At 48.4% G+C, this 22,887-nt stretch overlaps 1 protein-coding gene across 2 annotated transcripts in view; it reads right to left on the bottom strand.

Moving 5' to 3' along the window:
- Nucleotides 1-22,887, bottom strand: part of Rnf43 (ring finger protein 43) — a 68,417-nt gene that overhangs the window by 6,551 nt on the left and 38,979 nt on the right. Inside the window, exons 1-5 of one of the 2 annotated variants that reach the window (XM_040749445.1) lie at nucleotides 15,972-16,117; nucleotides 8,660-8,782; nucleotides 1,179-1,253; nucleotides 936-1,067; nucleotides 315-419 (exon numbers count right to left, since the gene is read on the bottom strand). In XM_040749445.1, coding sequence (XP_040605379.1) covers nucleotides 315-419; nucleotides 936-1,067; nucleotides 1,179-1,247 — 306 coding nt within the window. In that variant the 5' untranslated portion in view covers nucleotides 1,248-1,253; nucleotides 8,660-8,782; nucleotides 15,972-16,117. Of the gene's footprint in view, nucleotides 1-314; nucleotides 420-935; nucleotides 1,068-1,178; nucleotides 1,254-8,659; nucleotides 8,783-15,971; nucleotides 16,118-22,887 lie in introns of those variants that run through there. The other variant, XM_013117582.3, reaches the window with a different exon arrangement.

Here is a 22,887-nt window from a genome sequence, read left to right as displayed (position 1 = left end):
TATTGGATGGATGGATGGATGGATGGATGGATGAATGGATGGATGGGTGGGTGGGTGGGTGGGTGGATGGATGGATGGGTGGATGGATGGATGGATGGGTGGGTGGGTGGATGGATGGGTGGATGGATGGGTGGGTGGGTGGATGGGTGGGTGGGTGAGATATGAGGAAAGGTGACCTCAAACCATCAGTGAGCCTACAGTTTATCTAGATGGAGGCTGATTCAAGGGCATAAAGACACCTGTCTGCCTCACATTCTTTCCACCTCCATATCTGCACCCAAGCCCTCTTGGATCAGGCAGCTCACACTGCTCACCGGTCTGCTGTGGCGGGGGCGACACCTGATGCGCAGCACTGAAGCCAGGATGATGACAAAGATGGTGCCCACCACAGTCAGGAGGATCCACACATCATAGTCTGGCTGGGGATGTGGGGAGAAGTAGAGAGGAGAAAAGGTCATACTCTAGAAAGAGCCAGGCCAAGCTGGGAGGGAAGAGATGGGGCTGAAAGGTTCCCACCTAAGGGATGAAGGGAGGGAAATGGAAGGACCAGGTAGTCTCTCTGCCTTGGGCTGCAGAAAAGGGAACTCTAGATGCAGCTGTGGGAAGTCTCATTCAGGGAGACCTATGTGTTTGCAGGCAGAGGAGGAAAGGGTCCCTTTGTAAGGTGGGGGCTACTTGCTGGAGAGCAACAGGGAGTGGAGAGACACCCACCAGGGGTCAGAGCCTGGGACAGGCCGGCAGGCTTCTCTACTCTATGCCATGAAACCACAGAGCTGAAAACAACCTCAGGACTCACCAGACCCAATCTGCTCACCCTTTAGACGAGGCTGTGAGGGCAGGAGGAACTCCCAGACACATGGCTAGGGGCTGAAGTGGACTAGAGGGTTTCCATGGGGCTGGTAGACAGATGCAAGGCTGAGGCCAGATGTGCTTACCCAGGCTGGGGGCTCCTTCAGCTCGATCCTCACATGGGCCTTCCGATTCTTGTACACAAACTCCATCAGCTTCTGGGCATCATTACCCCAGATCAGCACCACTGGCCAAGTCAGCCCCAGGGGCTGCTGCAGCTGCAGAGAACAAAGCCCACAAGGGTTCTTGTGATTTCTGCTTCCTTCCCCTAGGAGCCCTACCTCCCTCCATCCCGACCCTCCCTGGAGCGCCCGCCTGTCCCTGGGCACCTGCTCAGCAGCTGATCGGTCCTCGGTGATGTCAAAGAGCACTGCACTGGCTCCCCGCTCGCCAGCCATTCGGGCCTGCAGAAACACAGCAGAGAGTAGTCTGAAGCCAGACAAGATCACAGCCCAGCTGCAGGTTGCTCTCAACCCTGAACACACACACACCTCCCTAGGATGTGCACCCCGTACACTACTCCCATGTATGAGGGCAAGGAGTCAGGGAGCCTGGGGCCCCTGGCTGGCCCAGTCCACTGCCTTCAAAGAACAGCATTCGGCCTTTCATTTTGAAATGGAACACTCACCCAGGTTTTACTGGGTGCCAGTAAACCAGCTTTGACTCTAGGGTAAGATAAGTTCCTGCTCAGGGGTCAAGCCCCACAGGGCAGGAGTGACCAGCAGTTGGAGGGAGACAGACTGGAAGCTGGGAGAGCGGAGGAGGACCCAGCCCTGTCTATCCAGAGGTGGCTGAGGAATGCCACCCGTCAGGAGTGGGGCTCAGGCACAATGCTGAGAGCCTGGGACACTGCTCTGACCCAAAGCCTCCATGGCAGATCCCCCACCTCAGGGGATCACACAGGGGCGCTCTGCCCGCCACCCACCCTCTAGCTTGCCAAGCTCTTTGGTTCCAATGCAGGACCTTAAGGAGACCTTGTCCAGTGCTTGGTCCCTTCATCCTCTCCCTTGGGATTACTGGACTGGGGAGGGACTAAATGGGCTGCTCCCACAAGGGCGTAACTGTGCACAGGTGCAGTGCACTCTTGGAGCCAAGGCAGAGAGTAGCCAAAGGCTCCAAGAGTGCATAGATGCTGTGCAATCTAGCCAGCATGCAGCAGCAGCAGGAACACAGCAGCGGTGCAGATAACAGCCAAAGACAGACAAGAGGAGGGAATCTGGGGCCTGTGTGGGGGTGACAGGAGGAAGATAAGAGCACAAGAGCAACAACTAACGGACAAGTAGGGCACTGGGCAGGTGCTGTTCCCAGCCTGGAATCAGACCCTCCAGACCAGAGGCTCACCAGGCTCAGATGGCCTCCCACCCAGGGACCCTGAGGAATCTCTGGGGTCTTCCTGCAGGCAGTGAAGGAGTTAACCCTTCTGCAAGTCACAGTGGCAGGAAGAGGAGCCAGGGCTAGGACTTAGTCACAGTCCCAGTGCTTTGATCTAAGCTGTCTTCCCTGGGAGAGCCTGTTGGGGCAGGCCCCCTGCCAGGCAGGCTGGGAGCAACTTGGGCCTCTGCTCTCTGCTCTCCACTCCCCAAGCAGTGGCAGGGGCTAACGGGCCCCTCAGAACCAGTTGCCTGCAGGGAGGGGACAAGGAGAGGGCAGTGAGGTCTTATGCAGGGCTCTCTTTTTGGGTAGGATAACTTTTCTTTCTTGCCTCTTGCTCCAGGGAGCTGGGCTGGTCCCTCTTCTGGGCCTGCCCAGAATAAATGACTACCACCCCAAGCCCTGAGGAAATTCATGGACTCCACAACGGACTGGGGAAGAAACTGAGAAGTTGCAGCTTCCGCTGTCCTCTTAACCACTTCCTCCCAGAAAGCACAGCCTACTCAAACAAGTCTTCAGGGCTTCCAAATTACGGCTTTCAAGAAGTGTTGGCGCCAACAAGTGGTGGTGGCCACAGTGCACACCTGTCTTTAATCCCAGCACTCAGGAGGCAGAGGCAGACACACCTCTGGGTTCAGGGCCAGCCTGGTCTACAGAGCAAGATCTAGGACATCCAGGGCTACACAGAAAAATCCTGTCTCATAAATAAATAAATAAACAACAACAACAACAACAAAAAGAAGTGTTGAGAAAGGAACCCAACAGGGGAATCCTACTGGTAATCTCATAGTCCGGGTGGGGAGGTGTGGGTTGGGTACCCAGGAGTCACAGAATGAGATTCCTAGAGCCTCAAGTTTCCCATACCCAAGATTCTGGGCTCAGTGTGGCCTAGAAGAGCATGGGGCTCCCTTCTTTGGAGATTTTTTTACTTCTTCACCCTGCTCTCTTTGAAGAATTGGGGTAGGAACAGTAGAAAGCAATTACTGTGAGGTTCAAACACCCTAGCCCATTACAGCCCATAATTACAAAGTTGTAAAAGTGATCAAAGAGCCCAGAGAGTTTGCCAACAGGAGAAAATAAACAGGACTTTTTGGCAGTGGGTTCCTGTGTCCGGAGTTCTAGAGACAGAAAGCAAGATTTGGGGATAGATGGCTCTCTGAACCTCCTGCCCATTTGCACCCAACTGTAGGAGCTTCGGAGTATCTCTGAGGAGTGGAATCTGGAAGGCAGGGAGGATGGGTAAACTCCCACAACCAGAAACCCAGCCTCATAAAGCTAGCACAGTAGCTCTCTGGATGCTACAGGGTGGGCCAGCAAGCAGCAGCTGCAACAGGAGCCAGTTCGGAGCATGAGGAAGGGGGGCTGGAAGCCTGTCTCTTGGTAAACTAGTAAGCTGTTAAATTTTCCTCTACAGACCGTGGTGGCTGTTTCTGTATATCATCTGCTCATCCATAATACAACAGTACCCACTATGCCTGAGCTACTAAGCCAGGAAGGTCTGGACTTTGTGTGCACATAAAACTAGAAAAGCAGCCGGGCGTTGGTGGTGCACACCTTTAATCCCAGCACTTGGGAGGCAGAGGCAGGCGGATGGATCTCTGTGAGTTCGAGGCCAGCCTGGTCTACAGAGTGAGTTCCAGGATAGCCTCCGAAACAATACAGAGAAACCCTGTCTTGAAAAACCAAAACCAACCAAACAAAAAAAAACAAGCTTGCTCTGGAGAGATGGCTCAGTGGTTAAGAGCACTGGCTGCTCTTCCAGAGGTCCTGAGTTCAATTCCCAGCAACCACATGGTGGCTCACAACCCTCTGTAATGATGCCCTCTTCTGGCCTGCAGGCATACATGCAGACAGAACACTGTATACATAACAAATAAATAAATCTTTAAAAACAAAACAAAACACCAGGAACAGACAATAGTCAACACTGTTCACTTCAGAATGGCCTCTCCTCTGCCATCTGGTCCCTAATCTGACACACTCAACACACAAAGCAGCAACTGAAGGGGGCCTGAGGGGACAGTGTCTTCTCCCCCCACTGACGCCCTCCCACTCCCCACCCCCACTCCTGGCACCTCCAAGAAACACAGACTTAGCAGAACACTTAGTTAAAAGTCCTTTTGGCCAAAGACTCCCATCTGCTGGGAGGGATGCTGGAGGGAGGGATTTCCTCTCCCACAGGGCTGGGTCAGGCAGGAAAGGTCCAGTGAGAGTGGCACTAGGCTGCTTGAGAGCAACTGGAGAAGGAAGGAGGGAGAAGGCGAACGATCCTTACTGAGATCTGCCCAGAGTGCCCAAGTGGGAATCCCAGCTCTGCTCCCACTATAAGCTGTGAGACTTTGGTGCAACACTTCCATGCTTCTGTTTTCTTTTCTGTAAACTGGGACAATAACAGACCGTGCCTCATAGAGCTACTGTGAGAACCACATTAATTAATCCATATAAAGTACTTGAGTATGTGTCTGGCACATGGTGTTATTATATGTGGTTTGCATACATGAGTTCACTTATTCCTTAATATTCCCTAAGACAGTAGGGAAACCAAGACTTAGAGGGCCTGAACTGGTCCATGGACACCAACTGAGAAACAGTGAAAATTGTACATCATCCGGGACTTCAGCACCCAGAGCATCTACTCTTTCTGTCTTATCTTGTTTTGTCTTAAAGCGAGGTCTCACTATGTGGCTCAGGCTGGCCTCATACTCACCACCCTACCCCTTCAGTATTCCTGCATGCTGTGACAAGCGTGTGCCACCATGTCCAGCTCTAGAGTGCCTTCCCTTAACCACTGGGTGGTGGCCATCTTGGTGCCCAGCCGCTTGTCTCTCTTTCGAATTCCTTCCGTTAGGCAAAAGGCCTCTGGACTTGTCCAGGCATGATAGGGGAATTGGAGCTGCTAAAAAGGCAGACACCAGTGCAGGTGACTGGGATGGAACAGTTACAAGAATGGAAAAGTCCAAAAGAATTACGGTGAGGGTTTCAGAGAAGAACAAATGAGGTAAGTATGGAAAAAAAAAAACCAGCTCTGTGAGCTGTAAAGCACGTGAGGAAGACTGGTGAGTGGTGGAACACACTTAGCATGTGCAAGGCTCTAGGTGCAATCCCCAGAAAAACCAAGCCAAGACGAAACAACAGAAACAAACACCTGGTAGTGAACTCAAAGCCTGTGACGACACAATCATGTCTGTCGTCATTTACTGAACAACTACTATTGTGCTGAGCACTGGACTACGAGTTGCATCTGTACTGTCTCAGTAAATCCTCATAACTAGGGCAGGAGAGATGACTCAGTGGTTAAGAACACTGGCAGCTTTCAGAGGACCCAGGTTCAAATTCTTGCACCCTCATGGTGGGTCACAAAGATCTTTAACTTCAGTTCCAAGGACCTGACGATCTCTTCTGGCCTCTGAGGTTACCAGGCACGCTTGTAGTACACAGACATTAGGCAGACAAGATACTAATACGCATAAAATACTCCTTCCTTCCCTGCCCCCATGCCTTCTTCTTTTCATTTATTCATTTTTTGAGAGGGTCTCTTCTATTCTAGGCTAGACTTGTACGGGATATGCAGCCAAGGATGACCTTGAACTCCTAACCCTCCTGCCTCCACTTCCTAAGTGCTGGGATTACAAGCATGTACCACCACTCTTGATTTACCATTAACATTAAGGGAAAACCAGAACAGAAACCAATTTGGGTCAATGACTTTGAATTTCTTTTCTTTACCAAAGATCTTATTTTTCCTTTACACTTCCTAGGAACCGTTATGTAGTGTGTGTGTATGTGCGTGCATATGCATGTGTGTGTTTGTGTGCGTGTGTATGTGTGTGCGTGTGTGTGCATGCGTGTGGGGGTGGTGCAAAGCTTCCTGGGCCACTGTAATCTGAACTTCTCTACCCACCATGCTCTCCTACATGACGCGCCACTTCAGAACAGGCATAGCAACACTGAAGCAGTCTACTATGTTCTAAAGCTTCTGGAAGCATGAGCCAAAACAAATCCTCTTTCTCCCAAATGGTTCTCTTAAGGTATTTTGCCACAGCAACCAAAAGTCTAATGCACTAGATAAGGGTCGCATACAGGGAAGGACAAGAGCCATGGTCACCAAGCAGTAGGCAAGGCACTCCGTTTAAGCCAACCATGCTTGTTGCTGCTGTTTAATTTTACCTTTCTTTGGGCATGGTCTTATGTAGCTCATGGTCTTGACCTTGCTATGTAGCTACAGCTGGAACTATAGGTGTGCACCTTCATGCCTGGTTTTTGTGGTGATAGGATCAAATCCGGGGTTTCATGCATATTAGGCAAACCCTCTACCAAGTGAGTTATCCATCCCCAGCCCTGGTCTTCTTTGCTTTTTGAGACAAAATCTCAGCATGGAGCTTTGGTTAACCTGAAATTTGCAATGTAGAACAGACTAGTTTTGAATTTGTAGCCGATCTTCCTGCCTGTGCCTCTTGAGTACTGAGATTACAGGCCTGTGCCTCATGCCTGGCTTAGTTTTGATTTTATGCTTGTTTTAGTTCAAGCACTGCTGATACTTGAAGCACATTACTTTTCATGCTTACAGTAATCACAGGGAAGAGCAGAGCCCTAACAAGCACTCCAAAGGGTAGCCCTCAGTACAGTGTCTATGCACGCTTGGGGCTGGAGAGATGATGGCTCAGTGATGAAGAGGACTCGCTGCTTTTGCAGAGCAACCCAGGATTGGACAAAGGCATCCACATAGCAGTCTACAACAATCTGTAACTGGCTCCAGGGAACTGGATGCCCTCTTTTGGTCTCCAAAAACATCAGGCAAGCTTGTAGTGTACACATATATACATGCAGGCAAGACACAAAAGATAAAAATAAATAGCTTTCTTGTTGCTTGAGATAAGTTCTCTCTCTATAGGTCTGACAATGCTAGAACTCACAGAGATCTGCCTGCCTATGTCTCCCAAATGCTGGGACTAAAGGCAAGAGCCACAATGCCCAGCTAAAATAAATATTAAAAAAAAAAGGTACCGTGTTCCTACAGAGGTCAAGGAGAAATCCTCCTGCACTGAAGCACCCTTAAAGTTGGCCACATGTGCACGGACAGTGCAATCACATACTCTGTTACAAGAACTGCAGGAAGCTGGGCATGGTGCGGGCCTGTTCTTCAGCCAGTCTGGGTTGTGAGGACCGGGACGGACCTGTGTCTTCTGCTTGAATGTTATTTTAAGTTTTTATTTTGTTGTTGTTGTTTGTTTTTCCCTGAGACAGGGTTTCTCTGTGTAGTCTTGGCTGTAGACCAGGTTGGCTTTGAACTCAGAGATCTGCCTCTCTATGTCTCCCGGTACAAGTACATCAACACTGTCTGGTTTATTTTCACTGTTTAAATGTGGCAATTAATTTGCATTTTAGTGGGAGGTATTTTGTTTTGTTGTTTGAGTATTTGTTTTGTTTTTCTTTTGAGACCATATCTCATACACCATAGGTTGGCCTCCCACTCACCAGGTGACAGAGGTGACTTTGAATTTCTAGTTATCTTGCCTTCATCCTGGAGGGCGGGGATTATAAGCATGTACCACCAAGCCTGACTTTATGAATGTTAGAGAACAAACCCAGAGCCTGTGCAGTCTGGGCCAGCTCAGCCATATCCCCAGTTCTAATTTACATATGACCCTTGTGCAAGTCGGAGTCATCTTGCAGGCCCAAAGTTAACAAACCTCACAGGAAATGTGCAAACACTGCGGGGAGGTTAATCGCTTCCGCCTGGCTGTTTTGTTTGAGTCAGGATTTTGTTATACAGCACTGGCTGACCTGGTACTTACTATACAGCCCAAGCTGTCCTCAAATGCCAGCTCAGCCTCTTGAGTGCTGAAAGCGCAGGCAGGAGCCCCAAGGCTTGGCTGTTTTGCTGTTGTGAAAATGTTCAGCAGATGTTTGTGACATGTGGAAAAAATCCTTCAAGTGACACCCCACACTGTACCTCCTCCCTGACTTGTTCTTGTGCTGAGGAAGGGAAAGTCCTCATAGATTTCTAAGAGATGGCGTTGGGTGATGGGGTGGAAACTCAGGCTACAATGAAGCTCAAAATCCTGGCACTGCTCCGTGGAGTAAGAAAAAGGTTGAGAGCTAACGGAACTTGAGGGAACCAGGCTTAGCATTCTTAAGAAATGTATTATTATTTTATGTGTATGGGGGTTTTGCCTGAATGTGTGTCTGTGTACCATCTTTGTTCCTACACCTGTGAAGGCCAGAAGAAAGCGTCGGGTCCCCTGGAACTGAGTTACAGATGGTTGTGAGAGACCATGTGGGTGCTAGGAATCAAATCCGGATCTTCTGGAAGAGCAGCCAAAGCTCTTCACCAACAAGCCATCTCTCCAACCTCAAAAGGATTATCATTTGAAGACACAAGGGGACAAGAGAGCACAGGGGCCCTGCAGCCCAGTGCTGAGTGCAGCTGAGAATCTACCTTACTGGCCAGTGACAGGCAGGGGCGCGGGGCCCGTCGAGGACTCTCCAGCTTGACGATGCTGATGAATCCAGGCTCCAGGTTGTCATCATCACTGGCATTACACAGGTACAGCGGGTGGGACTGCAGAGAGAGGAAGACCTGGATTAGAGGAGCCCTGGGGAGCGAGTGTGAGCTAGGGACAAGGACCAATTGTCTACATTATTGTCTACATTATTCAGGTTCCAGGGTGGTCTCTGAAAAAAACGTTTAGAAACAGTGTGTGTGTGTGTGTGTGTGTGTGTGTGATGATGTGTAAGTGGGGGTCAGAGGACAAGTTTCAGGGATTGTTGTTTTCCTTTCACCGAGGGATCTAGGGAATCAAACTCAGGTTGCCAGGCTTACACTGCAAGTACTTTTACCTGCTGAGCCATCTTGCTGGCCCCCAGTAAGTCTCTTGGAGCTATAAAAGAGCAGACCTCCCCTGGATATGGTGACTGATGCCTGTAACTCCAGAACCCAGAAAGCAGAGGCAGGAAGTTCACCAGAAGTATGACGCCAGCCTGGGTTACACAGTGAGTTTCAGGCCACCGTATCTCAAAAAGAGCGAGTCTTATTACTAGATAGTCTCATCATAAACTAGTAATCATTAGGTACTTTAAAGGTGCTGGGGTACAGGGGTGGGGTGGGTGGGGAGGAGGGGTGTGGCAGACAGGATCTAAGTGAAGAATCTGCTGTGGCATAGCTGCAGAACCCTTAAGACTTTTCCAAACGAACCAAGGCCAGATGGTCCCTCTCCTGACCAGTGTCTCCTGATCCATCTACTTGCTCCCAAACCTCCAGACTCTGAGAGTGCTCCCAAACCTCCAGACTCTGAGGATGCTCAAGTGCTCCCAAACCTCCAGACTCAAGAATGCTCCTGTGTGCCCCAACCTCAGTGCTCTGAGAATGCTCCCAAACCTCCAGGTTCTGAGAGCACTCCTGTAAGCTCCAGGCTCCAAGAGTGTTCCTTTAATCTTCAAGCTCCAAGAATGCTCCCAAACCTCCAGACTCTGAGAGTGCTCCCAAACCTCCAGACATGGGACCATCTCTGTCCATCAGCTCTGGGACTATGGAAGGTCTAATCCAAGACTGTAATGACTGAAGAGAAAGTGGGCCAACGGTGTGGACAGAGATCCTAAGACTCCTTCATCACAGAAATGAGACGGTTTACTAAACAATCTTATTCTACATTATTCTTTTAAAATTTATAGCATTTTATTTACTTTTGTGTGCATGTGTGGGATGCATGCCATGGTATACTGGAGGGAACCCATTCTCTCCTTCCACCATGGAGATCCAGGGGATTGAACTTGGGTCATCAGGCTAGGTGACAATCCCTATTGAGCCATTTCACCAGCCCTTCATCCAAGACAATTCTAAGATATATTCAAAACTAATTTTCCCAAAGTGGTAGGAAAACAAAGTGGTGTTTGTTTGTCCTTGGATAATCCTACAGGCCAGGGATTCCCATGTCTTGGCAAGAGAGTGATTTCCTACAGAGCAGTAGTAGATACTTCCCTCTCCAGTGATACTGAAGTTTGAAGTACTTCAGAAAGACCCATGAGAGGAACCGCAGAGAATTTGATGATGATGATGTCCACTATGGGTTTAAAACCACAGTCACTTCCTGGAAGCTTTCCCAGACTCATCTCTTACTGACTCAAACATAGTAGGTTCTCAATCCGTGTGTGCTATGCTGCTTTGCATCAAGGCCTTGATAGTGACATCTCTGGGTAAGTAGAAGGAGTTCTACTCTTATTTCCACAGCCTAAGGGTTACTGGCTGGTGGTAACAGAGGCTCAGTGTGGGAGAAAAGTTAAACACCCTTGTCTCCAGAAAATGAATGGCATGAGGCCCTGCCTTTACCTATCCAATCATTCATCCATTCCCTTCTCACGAGAGAACGCGCGCGCGCGCGCATGTGTGTGTGTGTTACACATATTTGTTTTTGTGTGTATGTACACATGCCAGTGAAGGTCACAGACTGATGCTGGTAATTTCAATCAATTGCTTTCTACCTTACTTTTATAGATTGGGTCTCTCACCGAACCTGAAGCTTGTCAGTTAGGCTAAACTGACTTGCCTTCCCAGCACTGGGATTACAGGTGTGCACTGCCATACCTAGCTTTTTTTTTTTTTTAAGGTTTATTATTTCTGTTTTTGCCTGTATGAGTGGTTGTCTGAGTGCACACAACTTGTGTACCTGGTGCCTGAGGAGGCCAGAAGAGGGCATCAGATCCCCTAAAACTAGAGTGATAGACAGCTGTGAACTGCCAGGTGGGTGTTAGAAACCAAACCCAGGTCCTCTGAACAGTGCTCTAAACTGTTCTCTCTAAACTAAACCCAGGTCCTCTGAACAGTGCTCTAAACTGTTCTCTCTAAACTAAACCCAGGTCCTCTGAACAGTGCTCTAAACTGTTCTCTCTAAACTAAACCCAGGTCCTCTGAACAGTGTCTAAACTGTTCTCTCTAAACTAAACCCAGGTCCTCTGAACAGTGCTCTAAACTGTTCTCTCTAAACTAGTCCTCTCTTCAGCCAGTGCCCAGCTTTTTACCATGGTGCTGGGGACCAAACTCCAGCCCTCACTTTGCATGGCAAGAACTTTACTGGCCAAGTCATCAACCCTGAAAGCTCCCACCGTGCCATGTAAACACACTGTGCTGTGGTGCTCTGCTTCTAGCGTGTTCAAGAGACTATTGGAAGATATGAGAAGCAGAGACCAGTCATTCCATATGAGGAACAGAATATTTATTGCAAGGCTGACTTGATAGCTTTATCAGGGGCCAACTAAGTATATGTTCACCTGGAAGACCAACAGAAGAGAAGAGAATGGAGAGGCCATTCCTGGCAGAGGAAGCCCCCTGTACTGAGAACACAGGTTGAGATGAGATTGTGGGAAGATGGGGCAGGCATGGGCAGGAAGGCAGGGGACGAGGCTGGGAAGAGCAGCAGGAGGCAGACCACGGTGGAGCCCACAGGCTCGTACACAGGGGGGTTCCCCTGCCGATTCAGAGGAGCGTCTGTGTGGAGCATGATCGGACAAGCTGTGCCCACAGAACAGAAACTCCTAGGACATAGAGATTGTCTGATTCTGAACCAGAAACCAAGGGTCTGAGCATGGGAGGCGATTGGCCATTGTCAGTGTCTCCGGCCTTCCAGGACTTCAGGCCTGGCATCACTGTGAGGCAGGCATTGCCTCCACGTATAAAGAGACTCAGAGAAGTCAAGGTGACACAACAGCAGAGCTTAGCATGTCAGACTCCATCCCCTGCAGTCATGGAGCTCAATATGAATGCGGAGGCAGCTTCACTTGTCTCTGCAACGGCAATCATGAGGAGGACAGCAGTGTGGATCCATTGTTCTGAGCGCACGCTGCTGGGCCATACGTCCTCTCACCTGTGGACCGCTATGAGGTCGAAGCTATTATTGTCCCCACTTTGAAGATGAGGAACTGAGGCACCAAAAGGTTAACAGCACCACAGCTGGTGACTGACAATGGGATCAGAGGAAACCGAGTAGGAGAATAAGTTAAAGGAAAAAAGGGGGGGCTGGGTATAGTGTCACATGCCTGTAATCACAGCACTCAGAGGGCAGGGACGAAAGGAAAGCCATGGGTTCCAGGTCAGCTTGGGATCCAATAGTGAGTTTCAGGCCAGCCTGAGCTACAGTGTTTACATTTGACTTTGAAAGCATGATATTCCTCCCCAACTCATAACCAAAGTATTTGTCTTGCCAATTATATGGGGCACTTTCTGTTGTTTGACATAGCAGCTGACTATGTAGACCAGAAACTTGTAGTAAGCCTCCTGTCCCTGTCTCCCAAGTCCTGAGATTATAAGTGTGTACTATCATGGCCAACTAATTCTATGTTTGTGAAGTCAAAAGGCCCAAGTACAAGTCTCCAGAGTGCTGGTGACCCAGGGTGTGGTCCTGGGTACTCTTCACATTGTTTGTGTGACCCAACAACCCCACAACCATGGCTCTTCACTTGCAGCCCCACCTTGAGGGCCAAATCCCTATGTCCAGTTCCTACATCCTTCTGTGCCTAGAATCTTAAATGAGATACCTCAAACCCAGCCTGCTCAAGACGGACCATATCACTGTATAATCTAGCACTGGGTCTCCCTTTCTCTGGTATCAGAAACAGTCAGGGGCTACCCACCCAGTCTCCTCCATTCCTTCAAACATCAACATGTAAGAAATCAACAAATGAGCCGGGCATGGTGGCACATGTCTTTAATCCCAGGACTCAGCAGGCAGGGGCAGGAGGATCTGTGAGTTCGAGGACAGCCAGAGGTACACATTGAGGCCCTGTCCCAGAAAAAGAAAGAAAGAAATCAAGAAAGAGAGAAAAAAAAAGAAAAGGAAGAGATAGGAAGACACCAGACTCAGTCAGTTCCTTACAAACACTTCTCCATTATGACCCTTCTCACTGACGCTGTTCTGAGATCCCTCTCCTGCAGCCACTAGGTATAGAGGAACCATCAAGTCATCATTCCAGGGAGGCACAGGGGTCCAGCTGTCTGTCTCTTTACTCCTGTTTCTTCCCAACTCTGCCAGCTCCTTAGTTAACAGTTGCCATTGTCATTGCTGCCTGAGTCACTAGAACTTAACTACCCCTACTCGTCTACCCACTGGTCCCTTTATACTGTGGCAAAGTGGGTTAAGTGCTAACTTGAGCTTGCATGCCTCTATGGAAAGCTCTCGCCAGGCTCCTCACAGCTCTTGGGGTGAAGTCTGCACTCTTAAATGCCTGGCCTGGGATTGGGGGTAGGGCTCAATGAGTAAAAGCACTTGCTGTGTGGGCCTTGATCTTGGAGCCCATATAAACCACATAAAAGTAGGAGGAGATAATCAAGTCTACAAAGTTCATTATCTGACATCCACATGTGTGCTATGACACGCATTCCCACACATACAGATCATGTGTGTGTGTGTGCACACCAGACACACACGGGCACAGTTTTTAAAAGCTGTCTCTGGGTTGGGCTTGCCTCATGACTTACTCTCTTCTTATTACCCCCGCCCCCGCACTCCATGTCCAAAAATAACAGTCTGATCCACTTCCCTAAACACACTTTTGGCATCTGCAGATCTGCTCTGCATTTCCCTAACCATAGTCTTACCACACTGTGGTGCATTTGTCTGCTGTCTTCCCTACCCATCCCTCAGGCCACCTGTCGTCCCCCAAGCCCCAAACAGTCCAGTCAGTGCCTGACAGATGTGGGGTACTCGGGATTTATTGATTAGTTAATTAGTTATCAAGGGTCTACAACAAGATGACTGGCAGATGCGGGGGGGGGGAGGACTCTGGAATTGGAAGAAGAAACAATGGCTTTCTGTATTTCCTTTTCCATCTTTTCTCTCCTTCATCTCTTTGCCTTAGGAGCATTTGCCAAAAGCCAACACTGGCTAAGAGATCCTTTCCTGGCTTTGGTGAAAAGTGAACTCTCTGAGGAAGTGCAAGTGTCCTGAAGGCAGAAAGAAGGTTCTAGAAGTGCCTCTAGAACTTTAAAGGGAGGAGGAGTCTAAGCTGGACCAAGAGTGAGAGAGAACCTGAAGCCTGTGCCCCAGAAGGAGCATGGCCTCTGCAGAAAGACTCAACTGTAGGTATGGGGAGACTGGACCCCCATAGAAAGGATGTATCCTCTCGGATTTCCCTCCTTCCCTTCCTCCTCCTCTCCTGTTTCTCCTTTCTTTTCAGAGACAGGGTCTCATGTAGCCCAGGTTAGCCTCAAATTCAATACGTAGTGGAGGATGACTACATTTCCAATCCTCCTCCTCCTTCTGCTGAGTGCTGAGATTACAGGCATATGCCCCCCACTGCCCCCCCACCCCCTACTGCTCTGGATGATTCAGGACTGGGGTGGAACCCAGGGCTTCATGCTGCTATGTGAGCACTTTACCTACTGAGCTACATCTGCATTTGCAGACAAGAAATACATACAAACTTTTTTCCCTTCAGTGCTGGAGATAGAGCCCAGGATCATGTGCATGCTAGACAAACACTCTTCCACTCAGCGACAGCCCCAGTGCTTCCTCCTCCGATCTCAAAGAGCACCTGCATCTGGATAACAGGCATCTGTGGTGCTGAGCGTGGGCATCGGGGTTCCCTGGGTGTTTGTGCTCCTTCCTTTGTGAAGGGAAGCTCCCTTGCACCAAATTTATGCTCACCTTGAGAGATGGGCCTTGGAAACAGATTTAACAGAAAATACTCGAGTTTCTTATACAGTCCAAGTGGTAGTGTAAGAAACACACTCATCACACTCTTGCATGGTTTGACTTGGTTACGATGAGAGCTTTGCAAGTAGCCTCAGATTAAACACGCAAACCAGTCATTCTGACCAAGACTGTTCATTACCTAGCTAGGAGGCTTGTTGCTGGGTGGGCACAGAGGCAGCCTTCACCCTTTACCCATCCTCCCAGGCATTCCAGCCAAAAGCAAGGCTCCCAGGGAGAGAGCAATCTAGGGGCACTTGTCTCCTTAGAATGCAAGGGCTGCTAATCACAGAAGAAACTGTTGGCCCACCCATTCTTTCAGTGGTACCAGAGGAGGATCATCAAGTGCTTTTAAAATTCAGTGAGGGTGTGACTGGGCAGGGCTCCCAGAATCTGGAGGAATTTAAGGTCTGGTGGGTGGTGTGTGTTTCCTAGAGAAGTCATGGGTTGGGATACCCCATCCCAGAGGTACCATGAGGGCGGTTCAGATCACGCAGGTTTAGAATTGGCTTTACATGCACTTAGAGACCTTAGCAAAGAAGTGAAAACTGGTGTGTGTGTGTGTGTGTGTGTGTGTGTGTGTGTGTGTGTGTGTCTCAAATGGACCTTCTGCTTCAGCCTCTGGAAGAGCTAGGACGTCAGCTGTGGACTCCAGCTCCTGGCTCCCATTTTCATACTTTGTTTTAGAGATAGGGTCTTGCTGTGTAGCTTAGGTTAAACTCCTGTCACACTTGCTTCAACCTGCTCAGTGATAGGAATACAGGCATGAATGCAGCACCCAGCTGTGCTTCACGATTCTAAGTCCATTGTTCTTCCTTTAACTTGCTCATTCTGGTTTAATTCCCTTCCAAGATACAGGCACAGTTCAAATTCACACGATCTCACTATTTACCTGGGGGACCTTGGGCAAGTTATTTTCTGAGCATCATATCACCTCAGGATGGGCACAACAACAAAAGAATGGTTCCTGCTCATCCCGAAGACTAGAGATAATGACTCGTAAGCACCCAGCACCGACCAACACCTAGCAAGTGCTCACTAAATGGGAACTGGCTTTATTATTGTACTTACGATAACAATTCTCTTTTTATTCCTGGAAGAGACAAGGCCCTTTCTGACTCCTTCCTCCCTTGGCGGTCAACAGTGCCTCTGAATGCCAGCAATTTGCAGGGCACAGTCTGGGACAGCTCATTATCCACGGTCACTTCCCTCCTGTTCTCAGCCCTCCAAACCCCACTGAACAAGCTCTTCCAGTTTCCAGCCCGCCTCCTTCCCATGTGACCTCATTGCCGCCACACAAAGGGCATTCCAGGGCTCAAGTGAGTTCTCCGGGCATCTATCACCTCCTCTTGGGCGTGGGCTTTTGCAAGCCATTCTGCGCCAGCTCCCATTTCCCAGCCTCTCCTGCCCCACCTCCGCTGCAATCACCTTTCAGTTCTCTGACTCCACATTCAGACCTTCACCCAGGCCTTGGACAGGTAACTTTACTGCCTGCTACAATTTTACCTTTGTAATCAGAAGCACTGGTCAGACATCAAAGGCGCCCTTCTCCCTATTTCCTCTTTCCAGATTTTATAGTCATCCTCTCCGGTGCACCCTCCATTACTTGAACTTAGAACTACCTGACTTTTATCTCGCGGCAGGACACACCAGCATCATAAAATAAAGCTCTTGCTACTTGGGGAAAAGCAGACCAGCATGCTAGTCTGGCTCCTGGCTCCCAGCTCCCAACTCCTGATTTTTCGAGTCAGGGTTTCTCTGTGTAGAACTGGCTGTCCTAAAACTCACTCTGTAGACCAGGCTGGCCTCAGAGATCGGCCTGCCTCTGCTTCTTGAGTATTGGGAGTAAAGGTGTGTGCCACCACTGTCCAGCTTATTCATCTATCTATGTATCTATCTATGTATCTATGTATGTATGTATGTATGTATGTATGTATGTATGTATGTATCTATCTATCTATCTATCTATCTATCTATCTATCTATCTATCTATCTATCTGAAACAAGGTCTTACATAGCCTAGGCTGACTGGCAAAGCAGAAAAGTCTGAGGAAAAGCCCAGGTCAAAGGAAGTCTGCTTAGGGGTTCTGCATAGCACAGGCCTAGTGCTTTGTGAAAGAGTGAAACACGGGGCTGGAGAGATGACTCAGTGGCTGAGAGCACTGGCTGCTCTTCCACAGGACCTGGGTGTGTTGGCCAGCACCCACATCAGGTAGCTCACAATGCCTGTAGCTACAGTTCCAGGGAATCCGACACATGTAGTGCCCGTATATACATGCAGACAAAACACCCATACACACAAGTGATAATTTTTTTTAATGAAGGAAGGAATGAACTGGATTTGAATCCAGTTGCCATACAGTTTATAGAAGAGATATGAATTGCTAAATGCCTAGCCTGGCTCGTACCTATCAGAGATTTTCAAAACTTGCTTTCAGCTTGGTGTGGCACATGTCTATAGTTCCAATTACCCGGGAGGATAGAGTGGGGGTATTACTTGGGTCTGAGTAATACAGCAAGATCCTACCTCAAAAACAAGCGCTTTTTCACAGAAGAAGAAAATGGAACTCTAGCTAAAGGAGGTTGAATTCTCCTGGACTGAGCCCCCACGTGCACCACCATGCCTCTGTAATACAAGCTAGAGAGGCATATGGTACGGAACAAAGCACGTCAGTCCGCCTTCCCGGGTGAGCACACAGCTCCTCACAGGTGCAGTACAGGCACCTGGGCCAGAAATGCTCCAGAATCCATCACTGTTTCTAGGATTCTCAACGTAGCCAGCCAGAGCCTGACCTACCTGCTCCTTTGTCTGTGGGCCTTTACACTCTCTGCCTCAGCTCCCCTCTTCCTGAATGGGATTTAATAACATCTCTTCTTACTTATTATGGGTTTTCAATTTGAGACAGGGTTTCTCTGTGTATCCCTGGCTGTCCTGGAACTCGCTCTGTAGACCAGGCTGGCCTTGAACTCAGAGATCCACCCGCCTCCTGGGTTTTGGGATTAAAGGCGTGCCCAGTTTGCTTCTAGCCACAGTGGTGACGAATGAGACTTAGTGCAGAGGTATTTTTTCAGTAAATAGCCCCTGTTCGTTTGGGGAGAGAAAAGATGTGTCCAGAAACCAGAGGCCACAATGGTTCTTCTGCCAGGCTTCCATCCCGGGTCCCTTGCCCCATAGGAAAGATGTCATTCTTCCATTTGGGAATGTACCTGCCCTCTTCTCAGACAGTAACAAAGCTCCTCGAGGTACTTGGACCTCTTGCTGTGAAAACAGCTTCCGTGGGATTTCCTCACTCCATACTCTGTCTAGCTTCTTTGTTTGGAAGATTCAGAAGAATCAAGAGCTGACTACTCGGGGTTGCTTCAGAAACGCCCTGATCTCAGTGGAGAAAGTACGGCGGTGCCCGATAGAGGCGGAGAACTCTCAGCTGCCCCTGGCATGCAGATCTTTTATACCGTTACTTAGCTGTCCACCCACACACTGATGCTTTCATCACCGATGACTGCTGTGTGACAGTCATTCAATGAGACGGCAGTGGAGGTTACACAGTTGGAGCACAGCCCATTCTGGTGTTCCTTGTAATGCAGACGGGAACAAGACTACTGTGCTGACAGCTGTAAAAGGTGTAGCGCACATAGGCTGACACTGATGATAAACCACTATGCTAATGTAGCTACAATGCACTGGGTTGGGTTTTTTGTTTGTTTGTTTGTTTGCTTGCTTTGTTTTTTAATCATTGTTTTAACATCTTCTACTTACAGAAAGTTCAACCGTGTTACACTGGCAGCAGCTTGCTATATTTTGGGTTTACCTTGTCTCGCTCGAATGCATCAAGAAGCCATGGTGAGCAGGGCATGGTGGTTCATGCCTGTAGACTCCTCGAGAGACCTTGTCAGAAAACACAACACAAAGAAAGACAGAGATTGGAGGTGAGGCAGGGGGAGGAAGAGGAGGAGGAAGAGGAAGAGGGGGAGGAGGAAGAAAAGAATGTACCTCAAGGGACTGGCTTGGGTAACCATGTAGTTGTATAAGTGCATTCTGACGTTGGCACAGTGACAAAATTGCCATCACACTTCTCAGAATAGGCCCTCTGCTAGGAATGATCCCCAGGCCCAGGGACACTAGGAAGTTACAGAGTTATGAATAAAGAAGAGGGACCCATCAAGGACCAGTGGTTACATAAAGTACCTTTGGAAGGAAGGCTGAGAAAGAATACCAAAAATTAGAAGCTCACAAAGGTTAAAATCTGATACCGGTAGTGGCACACATCTTTAATCCCAGCACTTGGGAAGCAGAGACAGGCGGATCTCTGTGAGTTCAAGGCCAGCCTGGTCTAGAAAGTGAGTTCCATCCAGGACAGCCAGGACTGTTACACAGAGAAACAAACAAACAAACAAACAAAAAAGTCAAAATCTTTAAAGATGCTGGGCTCTTGCTGAGCAAGAGGATGGTTAGGTTTGAGGCCAGTCTGAGCTATACAGCAAGGCACTTTTTTCAACACACCCTAGTCATGTTATTTGGACGCCTGTCCTCCACCAGGAGAAGTACTCAAGGCTCAGCCTCCAAGAATCCCAGGAAGCCCTGCAGATGACCTGAGTTCTGACACTGTCCCATGGTTTCACTGTATAGAAAGCACCACTGAGGCCTGGTGGGTCTATTCAACTCTTAATCCAAGAAGCCCTTGCAGAGAAGCCAAGGTCTAGACAGATGACTGTCCTTTCCAAGGTAAGAGTTCTGGAAGTTCTGCCCAAGGTCCTTCTGCAGTGAGATAACTAATTGTCCTTTACACTTAACCCAATAAACTATTTTACAAAATAAACTATTTTACAAACAGCTTTGGCATGGTCTGCCTTATGCTTTTACTATTTCTATTCTGGCCAAACTGATGTTCAAGATGGTAGGGATTTAGAAACCTGATAGAAGCAGGTAATGTTTGCCTCCAAGCCATCATTAAGGTTAAGACTCTGAAGTTTAAAAGGCCCAAGACTAAAGTCAGACAGTTCTTAGGAAAATACCAAAAGAGCAGAGCATGGCGATGAGCATCTCTAATCCTAGCAGGGGCAGGGGCAGGGACAGGGGCAGGGGCAGGGGCAGGGGCAGGGGTAGGGGCAGGGGCAGGGGCAAGCAGATCTTTGGAAGTTCCAGGGCAGCCATAGTTACACAGAGAAATTCTGTCTTGAAAAGATGAAAAAACAGAGAAAAAGGAGAAAGAAAGAAAAGAAAAGAGGAATGAAGCCTAAGGAAAGTAGAGTATTTATCTAAATATGCCACAGGCTCGTCGGCACCACCGGTGGAGGCAGCCAACATCGCTGGTTGATGACTTCAATGCAAAGTTACACACGCTCAGGTCTTTCGGCCTTGTCTCCAGCTCAGACCTCAGGGAACATCAAGTTGTCCTGCCAACCCTGTGCCACGCTGCTGTCTTCCACAGCTGGCTTGTTTTGCAGCTGAAAAGCCCCACAAGAGCAGATACTGTCTGCAAAAGGGCCAGTCCAACTGAGTCTTCTCAGCCCAGGCTCTAAATGCCCAGGAGAGGGAGGACGGGTGAAACTCTGCAGCTTGCTTGGTTGATCACAGTCCCTGACTCCTGGCAGTTAACACGGATTACACTTAAATTCAAAAGTGGAAGAACTGTGAGCCATGGGATTGTGCTCACATAAAGAAACAATAGTTGGAACACAGGGTGGTTGCACTCAGAAGTTACATCAGGAGGAAATAAATACAATTATTCAAGTCACTGGTCAACTTGGATGCTCACTCTATCCTCGGAAGCTGGGGCGGGGGTAACAACAGGCCAAAAAGGCTTCCGAAGAGGCCGATAGCCAAAAAAAAAAAAAAAAAAAAAAAAAAAAGGCTCGTGCTGGCGACAGCCCAAAGCCTCCAGCATGACTGCTGACAGTCTTTGACCATAGCTCCGATTCCTCGTCCATGGGGTGGCCCTGGGGAAGAGGCCTGCTTTGGGGGGACTGTTTAATGATTTGCCAGCAAAGGACAAGGCAAACAGACAGCTGGCAGCTGTGTGGATGCAACAGGAGAGTAGATACTTTATTCCCACCCACAAAATAACCTTCCAGGCAGGGAGTAAAGAAGAAAGTGAGATGGTGTTGGGAAAGCCTGGGGTGTGGAGGCCATTTGGGGCTCAGCGTTTCACTGGGTCTCTGCACTTGGTGCCTGGCATACATCATAGCATTCATCCCAGCTAGTGTTTCCATCTTGTGAATATTTCAATAATGTTTAAGGGCATCTCTGCAGCTCCTAGAACTCAAATGTAACAAGCAAAAAGTTTTTACTTATTTACCCATCCCTAAGATGGCTCTTGTTTTTAAAAAGTGATGTGTGTGTAAGTGTGCATGAGGTCAGAGGCATTACATCCCCTTTCGGACGCCTTGTGAGCTGCCTGCTGTGGGTGCTGGAGATTGAACCTGGGTCTTCTGGAAGGGCAGTATGTGTTTTTAACCTTTGAGGCATCTCTCCAGCCCTGTGGATTTTTGTTTGTTTTTAATGGTAGAATCCTAAGCACTAAGGAGAATAAAACCAGAAAAAACCCTTAACTCACGTGTACAGAAATATATGTGAGGACTAGAAATGTCTCTGGAGTTAAGAGCACTTGTTGCTCTTGCAAAAGACCCAGGTTTGGTTCCCTGCACCCACAGGGTTAGTAGCTAAATAAGCACCTGTAATGCCAGTTCCAAAGCACCTGATGCCCTTTTTCTGACCTCTCCAGGAACTTGCATTCATTCGAACCAGAGATGCTGACCCATATGCATAAACTTAGATTATCTTTTGTTTTTTGAGGTAGAATGGGAGAGTTTGCTGTATAGTAAATTCCTTTTTCTTTGTCTTCCCAGGTATCTTTCCCTGACTCCTTTTGTCTACAGATCAGGGGACAAATGGCACCTCTGTTACATCCTATGAGTCAAAGACTCTAAGATCTTTAATCTTACACTGCTTTTTGCCCCCAACTCCTCAAAACAGGTTCCTTCTCTAACCCTCTGATGAACTCTCAGCTCCTAGGTTTAAGCACTTTCGCATTTATTTCCCGAGAGCCATCTATTTAAGATTCTTGGAGGACAGAAGGCATTGGCTCTCCTGGAGTTGGAGTTACAGGCCATTACAAACCACCTGGATGGATGCTGGAAGTTGAACTTGGGTCCTTTAAAAGAACACTTAACCACTGAGCCACCTGCCCAGCCCCTATGCAACATCCTTAAGTGACTATTAGTATTAATCAGCATTCCATTGTGGCCCCTCCCTTGAGTGACTTCCTCTGTGAGAGTGCCTGATTATAGTAGGTGCTCAATAAAAGATTAGTCATGCTCTCCTTCCTGCAAAGTGTACCCTGAGCTCCTAATATCAGAGGCAAGGTCTCCTCACTGCTTTCATAATACCAAGCAGTTAGGGGAAATGCACGTTAAGTCACATTTTAACAAGCAAATACGAAATAAATTTGGTGATTGCATTTTCATTTGACCAGGGAATAACTATTTTCAGATTTCTGCTTTCTCTTCAGAAACCTTGTGCAAATCTCCCCAACACTCCACATTGGTGTCTGGCCTTGCCCTCCTCCCCAATGCTGGGATACAAGCACATGCATGATGTCTAGCTCTACAAACGCCTCAGTCACAGATGTTTGACCTCATAAAAAGGGAGAGTTCTTGTCCTTTCTTTTACCCATCATGCCTAAGCTACACCTCCTTTGTTATGTTGAGGAAGACTCACCTTTTCCAGAAAACCTCCATCCTCAATCAGTTCAGGGAACCAACAAACATTCCAAAAAGCCCTCCCACCACCATCTGCCAAAAGAACTACTCTGCTCACCAAAGACTAAAGTCAGCTACGACAGCTCAGCATATGCATGCATGCACACAAACAAGTTCTTACAGTCACATGTCAATAGCACAGGGAATGCAAATTCACAGTGTTACCCACTGAGGAATGTGGAATGTGTCCATACACCATTTGCTCTCAAGACATGACTTTTGGGAGGAT

This window comes from Mesocricetus auratus, unplaced genomic scaffold, assembly GCF_017639785.1.
Source record: "Mesocricetus auratus isolate SY011 unplaced genomic scaffold, BCM_Maur_2.0 Super-Scaffold_100007, whole genome shotgun sequence".
NCBI classification, from domain to species: domain Eukaryota; kingdom Metazoa; phylum Chordata; class Mammalia; order Rodentia; family Cricetidae; genus Mesocricetus; species Mesocricetus auratus.
The sequence above is the reverse complement of the archived record's forward strand: the minus strand, read 5'-3'. Positions and strand labels throughout refer to the sequence as shown.